Raw genomic sequence first — 8,047 nt, forward strand, 5'->3', positions numbered from 1 at the left:
TTGTTGGATGATCTTCCTGAAAGATATTGATTTAAAATTGTTTCACATTTTAGGTTACCTTAGAATTTGTAAAGTATCATGTAATTGAAAATGGATTGAAATTCGACTTCAATTATTTGATAGCAAAATTATGTATGTATCATTCGTATTGTTAGCATATTGATTTCTGTTGAAAGCCATCATTGGAAATTTAAAACAATAAAAAGTAATGGTCAAATGGTCAATAACGATGGCCCATAGCTATTAATTTTTTTCACAGCATTGATTATCTGATATCAAATAACTATTTAAATTTCATGAGCTATTAATTTTTTTCACAGCATTGATTATCTGATATCAAATAACTATTTAAATTTCATGAATAATTAATTAACCATTATATTTTGGTGATTTTTAAAGTGATCAAGATGAGTTTGCATTAGAATTACAAAATATTGGATATTTATTTATTATTAAAAGGTATAATTTGTCACCGAATCAATTATCACTCCGTTTCTAGCATATTAAAAATGAACAATTTTAATTGGAAATGGATAAAATATCAAATTAAACCAGAAATAAATGAAAAATTTTCTATCGAACTATGAATATAATTGCTAATTTTGTGAATATGATCACTAATTTTTAAAATTTGAAATTTTATTTATTAATTGAAGACTCAAATATATCATAAAATAAGCCATTGGCTAGAATTTGAATATGTAAAAAGTTTGGAAAATTGACGAGAAATTAGATTGAACATACAAAAACACGTAGACGTTCCAGAAACATTGGTGAAAATCGTCGAACTTGAGGTTGTTCTACCATTCCGTTTACGATATATTAATTAAATACTGGAAATGTATTGTTGCTAATTTACTTTAGCATGATGAAAGGCGCGGTCCATTTTCAAAAGATTAAAAACCAAAAAATAAGAAGGCAAACCGGTCGTTATATAAATAGCAAATAAAGTATTTGATTAATTTTGATATTTTTTTACAATTTCAGGATTATTTGAAATATTCACAACTCATTACAAATTCCGATTAAACCGATTTTCAGGAAGAAAGAATATCTCGAGAAATGAACGAAATTGCAAAACTGAGCCAAGATTATTCGGGAAATTTTCCGGAATAGAAAATTAGTCAGGAATGAACGAGTTCTGATTTTATGAAGTTATATAGATACAATACGAACTAATGTAGACATTTTGATTTATGGGGCAAAAAAGTGCTACAAATATTATTAGGGATCAAAGGTCATTTGAGTTTGAATGTAAAGAGCTGATCGAAGATTATAGTAGAATGAATAAGAAAGCTATCCTTGATCAATTCGATTGCAATAATACTTTCAAAAAAATACAAATTTAATTGGATTTGTTTAATGTCTTAGCAATCATTTAGCAGCCTAGCTATTTACATATGTCCAGGGCATTTTTTAAATCTAGGCCACTGTAACAGTATCATGGATTAAATTTAGATATGAAATTTAGAAGATGAAGTTAAATATTCTTTAACGATAGTAGTTATTTCTTGTTGAAAGCTAATAATTAGGCAGATGTTCTCATCAAAAATCTCCCACTTTTTATCAAAATTAAGCCATTGTCACCTCTTTCTACCTCTTTTCTTTCTCTCTCTCTCTCTCTTCAATCAATTTAAATTATTCAAATAATAAATGAATCAAAAATTGCTATCATTTATTAGACAAAAAAAAAGAAAAAAAGAGGTAAATTTCATTAAATAATTAATTATATTTGAACTTTTTCATTTCTTTTTTGAAAAAATTCATTTCCGCTTTAGGGAAGAGCGCAATTGAACATTAGCTTACTGTGATTTTTATGCAAAAATAAAAAAATTGGATTTGTTAAACGAAAAGATGAAATTGAAATTTAAAAAAAGAAAAAAAATTTGTCATTGATAGCAAAAGGATTTGATAAATTTGTTAGAATGAAATTTGTACGCCAAACAAAAAGTTCAAATTGATATTTCTCACGCACAAAATGAGAAATTATTTTATGAGAAATATTGCGCCAAAGAGGAATTAATGCGCTCGAATTATCACCGATTCTTGTAATTTGTTAAAATTGAAGTGTAATTCTTTAAATGAAGAAAACATTTATTTTCGTGACAAAAAAAATTTTTTTCAAAATTTAAGCAAATTCAATAAATTCATTTGAGTGTCGCATTTTAGTTTTAATTCTTTTACAATTTTGAAATACATGTAACTTATCAATGAATCAGATTTTTTTTTTTTTTGTAAATATAAGCATTAAGTAAATTGCAAATGAACGAATATAATGAATGAATCATTTCAAATTTTTTCAATTTTGAACAAAAAATTTAAGAATTGAAAGATATGCTAAAGGTTAAAAGGGTTAAATTTTAGTAAAAAAAAAAGAAAGAATCGAGATCGGGCGAAATGCATAAATGATTGAAAATCTTACTTCTACAATTAAAATTCATCCCCTAACTATTAGTTATTGAAAAATTAATGAAATCTATCATTTTATAACGATTATAGGGAAATTTCAGAAATAAACAAATGTAAAAATTATTGTTTACATCTGTAAACAAATGAAATGATGAGTAAGCAAAAGAAAAAAAAAGATTGATGTAAATATTTATGTAAGCAATAACTGGATTTAATGCTCAAAAGTTTTATTATATCGATGATTCAAATATTGTCACTAAATATGACCAATTTAATCTATTTTTCTTTCATTTTTTTTCGCTTTTTGTATTAATTTAACCATTAATTTGGTAGAAATTACAAGTTCTTATAAGAGTTTTCATAAAATTCCCGAACTTCTTCCCGTTATTTCTCTTAAAACTTTCAATCTAGCACGTTCCATTTTTCATTTCCAATTAATTACCTATTATTATCCCAGAAAAAAAAAAAAGAAAAAAGGAAACAAACTTATAATATGATGTGAACAAAATAATTCTCTCACTGAGTATTTTATTATAATATTAAATGAAATTGTTTGATTTTCGTTTCTTTTTTTTTTTTTTTATTTCGTTAGCACTATTAAATAAAATATGACAATTAATATATGGGTAATTATCTACCCAATAATTACCCGCTTGAAATGAATTTGCCTTTCATTTAGGTAATCAACAAATATCATTGATAATAATACAATTTAGTAAAGTAAGCTAGACATGATATATAACTGATAATGATAATAAGGATAATTTTCTAATTAAATAGTTTATATTAGATAGGAAAAAAAAGAAAAAGAGAATTGATAATTTTGGAAGTGTAATATTAGTGAAATAAGGCAAAATTAAAACATGAATCTTTTAATTAAATTAATAAATTTAATATAATAAAATGAAAAAATTAGCCAGGATTAATATCAAATACATTTTAAATGGTACCTTCCTTTACATCCTAACACTTTCTTTCAATCTTCAAATTATACCTCTTAATCTTCTTTTAATTTTATGAAAATAAATTTTTGATAGAAAATTGCAAAAATGACCGAATTTCATCCAATTTTCTTTCAAATTTTTATAATTGTTGAATAAAGTTACTTCATTTATCGTAGTTTTTTCAATATTTAAAATTTTCAATTTTTTTTGCTAGATTTATTGTTTGAAACTGTAATTTTTACTTCTTTCCATATTTTCTTTCTGGGAAAGTCAAAAGTAAACAAGTTTCGAATGCGAAAATGAATTAGAATCCAGTTTTTCATCAAAGTTTCGCATAAATATGAATCCAACCTATCATTTTCATAAAATACTAAGTATGTGTATTTTAAACCGAATGAAAATATAATATTATCTTTTCTTTTTGCTTAAAACCTGAAACCGGAAACTATAGATTTAAATAATCAAGGGAAACTCAAAGAATCCTTTTTGAAAAACGAAAAGAAAAAAACGAATCAAGAAATCCTTTTTGAATTAACTCTTTGGCTCCATTTTAATATTTTTTGACGCTATTGAAAATTCTCGTAAGGTTTAAATGTTAAATTAATTAATTGGGAAGAAAAAGAAAGAAAGTGATAATTATCTGCTAACCAATTTCCAATCTGTGATAACGGAACTGATAAACAAGAAAACAGTAAACAATGATATGATGCATTGTTTAAATTTAATTTAACTAAATTTCATGACAATTTTTGATAAAAAAAAAGTTTTGGGAAAGCATATTGGAATGTCAAAAAGTCAGAAAAGAGAAAAAGGAAAAATATTTTTAACAATTCATCGTATTATTCAATGATTCTACGGTGTACCTTCTAAGGTAATCTATTATTAATTATGTTAATTAATAACTCGTTTGTAATTTATCATTGTAAACAATTAACATGCTTTTGAATAAATTTCAATTTGAACAAACAATGGGTTTAATGAATTAAGAAAAAATGAGCATTATATGTGATTAGGAGAGAAGCTTACTTGGAAATGATAATTAATACAAAAGAATTACAAAGATATTTAGAAGAGTGTCATTTGATTGAATTGATAAGCTTATCAGAATAAAAGATGATAAGCTAAATTTAGTTAGGTAACTATTTGAAATGTATAAATACAAAATTTATCTTAAGTGAATATTTTTTCTTTTTTTAAATAAATTTTATAATTGAATAATAAGGATACAATGAACCCGGTAGTACTGTATGTCAATTGTCTATGCTTACTTCATTGAAATGATGAAAATATGGCATTTAAACGATGATAATGATAAGGATAATGGTTATGATGATGATGATGATGATGATGATGATGATGATGATTATGATGATGATGATTATGATGATGATGATAGCGATGATGATGATGATGATTGATGATGATGATAATGATGATGATGATGATGATGATGATGGCGATGATGATGATGGTAATGGATGACAATGGAAATAATTTTGTTGAAGGCGAAAGCAACGACATAATAACGATGTAAAAACTGGTGAATCTCTTCATCTTGTCATTTTAACTGATGAAATGTTAAATTGCACATTTTCTACATCATATTTTTTCTTCGATAGGAAGGCCATGATTTTATTGTACTTTAAGAATTGTTACAATAAAAATAACCGGACAATGGAACAGGTAAGTGATAATATTGCAATTATTAGCATTTCCAGAAAACCGGAGAATGAAATAATGAAAATGATATTTACTGAGTAGTGAAAAAGTTGAAGTAAATCAATGGTACGATATACATAATACTGGATATTGATTAATGAAAAAGATTTAGGTCAAATCATTAGCCTAAAGTACGATTAAATAGAAAAGGTAGAATGAAAAGATAAAGTGACATTTAATAAACCGATACAAGTTTTGAAAGTGATATGTATTGATGAAATGACGACGGACCAATAACAAGAGGAACAGAGGACACTACCTGGACACTGCAATAATTGAATAAACTTGATAATTTGGCATATTCTTCCGCAGTCAGCTTTGTCAACCGGTTTGACACCTCCTCTATTTCCTCTGTTTGAACTCCGCGATAAGTGCATAGATTTCAATGAGGGTCTATCTGATATATACAACCCTCCCCCACCTCCCATCCTGCTCTTGTGTCCTCTTCCGTTTAAATTACGAAATGCGACAACATTTTTTCGTTTCAATACAATGTGACTTTTGCATTACCAATTGCAAATATACTTTCCAAACAAAAATATGAAATTGAGAAGTTGAAGTTTAAAGTAATCGTTGGTGAAAATTAAAGCGTAATTTGATATGAATAATTTCTCAAAATATTTGCGCAAAATTGATGAGAATGAAAAAAGATAGAAACGGAAAAAAAAAAAGATTAGGGAAAGAATAGCCAAAGAGGAAACATTAAGATAACGATTGAAGGTCAAATTAAAAGTCATTAAAAATAGAATTTATACCTATTGGTCAAAAACAGGAATGATTCATTGTAGCAATGAAAGAAAATGTTCTCAACCATTGATAGTATCAAAAATTTCAATTTTACTTGATAGAATCATTTTTTTACAATTGATTGGACCTCCCAAATACTTCCCTCAATCATTTCGATCACTTTTATATAAAAATGTTACGATTGCATTTTTAGCATAATTGTAATTTCTTTCCTCAATTATTATTTTGCTTTATATATTTAAAATTATGAAATTACAAGGATGGCTTTTGTTTAGTTTATTGGTCAACGTTTGATAATTTAATATTAACAAATGTTTGATTGGTCATCAACGAATGTTTAATTGGTCATTTGAACATTCCAGTTTAACTCCTTTTATAATTAAAACTTGAATTTTCTCCCTTTTTTTTTGATAAAATCATAGAAATAATACGGATTAGTATGAATTTAAAATTAAAAAAAAAAAGTGGACAATGTGGACAATTTGATAGAAATGAAGAAACCATTATAATTATATTCGAAATTTGATTATTTGTCATAGAGAAGAATTTAAAATGAAAAGATATTTGAATAAAATTTTTCCTTCCCGTTCTCAGATATTTGACCACAGAAACAAATTGTTGACTAGTTATAAAGGGTTTTAATGCAATTATACATATCACTGATATGATATATAGATATTACTGATGTGAATTCAATTCTTATGAAATTCATAATTATCTGATAATCTTATCAAATATAAACTTCACTACCTTCCTAGTTACTTTAATAGAAAATAATTGATGAAAAAACAATTAATTTTCAATACTAATATTATATATGAAATAGTTCAATTGTATTTAAATAAATCATATGTTGATTGAAGGAAACGAATGTTAGTTTATTAGATTTTGAAAAAAATTGTACGCAATTAATTAACAAATGAATGTTAATTATTTAGCTGAATTTTAAGTTTAACAATTTGAATTGCATTATTTACTTTCTTTAACAATATGTATTTATTGTAACTTTAATTTAATTGTCATTTTTTTTTTTAAGGAAACTAACTAATATTTTCGTAAATTTTGTAAATAAAATTGAGCTCATTTATAAATTGCAATGAAACGAATCTATTTATACTAACAATTTAATTTTAATAATCATTCACTTGTACTTTTTTTCTTATCCATTCGACTTTTTGTTGAAAGTTTAATCAATTTAAATTTGTCACAAAAGGAAAACTAATCCATATTGATGACTCACAGGTCTTGGTGGTTGACCTTCGACGACCTTTTCAACTGGTGTCGACCATTGTCGTACTGTTGTTTCTACTTTTGCCGACATGATATTTTTGCTTTTATTATCACTATCAATAGAAGATGAATTCTTCGTTGTTCTCCACTGACGTTGTATTACTACGCCTGATAACGATGGTCTATGATAATGAATGATAAACAATGATAGGTGATGTTTATCTTTGCTAACAATAATACTTTTTAATTGTAATGATAGTGTCATCAATTAAAAATTTTAAAGAAATCCAGATAACATAACTTCCCCGATCTATCCTTTGACATCCTCATTTTCCTATTACTTTTATCGATTATCTTGAATTACTTACCAAGAATATCGTCCTTTCGAAAGTTAAACTGTTGATTCAGTAGTTGAGGAGGTGGATTACCGGGTAATGGCGGTGGTGATAGTTGAATCTGCTGTTCTGTAGAGTAAGATTTGTTGTTATCAAATCGATTTGTTGATAAGAAACTATTTGAGAAGTTAAATAATTTCGATGGAATTCGTTTTAGTCTTCGTGCTATGAAAATATTCAACAATTTATTTCTTTAAATAAACACATTTATATGTAAATTTCAAACGGATAATGTAAAGTTAAGATAATATCAGCAAATATTATCACTAATGAAGATATATGGTAGAGAGCGCCTTTAGTGTCAATAGCGCCAATAAAGTCTATACTTTATTGGCCAAAACATTGGTTAATTATAGCATCAAAAAAAAAAAAAAAGACACACTATCTTATGACAGATAATGTGGGAAAATAAATTAAAGTATGATTAACAAATGCAAAATTGATTGCAATATCCTGTACTTGGACCAGGCTTTTTTGGACAATTTTAATTTTGGTTTAAAATTTAAAATAGCCAAACTTTATAAGAAATAAAAGAATGAATGAATTCTCAAACAACATCATTGAATTTTAATTTGATTATATTCAAAATTTTCTTCAACAAAC

The 8,047-nt window shown here is 25.8% G+C and overlaps 2 protein-coding genes across 2 annotated transcripts in view; both read right to left on the minus strand.

Annotated features, from left to right (window-relative positions):
* LOAG_11552 (hypothetical protein) overlaps nucleotides 1–807 on the minus strand; it is a gene marked incomplete at both ends in the record, with an annotated part of 2,846 nt that extends 2,039 nt beyond the window's left edge. Inside the window, one exon of the mRNA XM_020448373.1 lies at nucleotides 745–807. Coding sequence (XP_020301478.1) covers nucleotides 745–807 — 63 coding nt within the window. The remainder of the gene's footprint in view (nucleotides 1–744) is intronic.
* Nucleotides 808–7,023: 6,216 nt separating this feature from the next.
* LOAG_08964 (hypothetical protein) lies at nucleotides 7,024–7,787 on the minus strand (the record flags this gene model as incomplete). Its single annotated transcript, XM_003144494.1, has 3 exons — nucleotides 7,024–7,217; nucleotides 7,418–7,635; nucleotides 7,771–7,787. The coding sequence occupies 3 exons, from the start codon at nucleotides 7,785–7,787 to the stop codon at nucleotides 7,024–7,026; spliced, it is 429 nt and encodes a 142-aa protein (XP_003144542.1).
* Between the last annotated feature and the right edge of the window lie 260 nt (nucleotides 7,788–8,047).

Source organism: Loa loa (assembly GCF_000183805.2).
Source record: "Loa loa unplaced genomic scaffold supercont3.26, whole genome shotgun sequence".
In the NCBI taxonomy this organism is placed as follows: Eukaryota; Metazoa; Nematoda; class Chromadorea; order Rhabditida; family Onchocercidae; genus Loa; species Loa loa.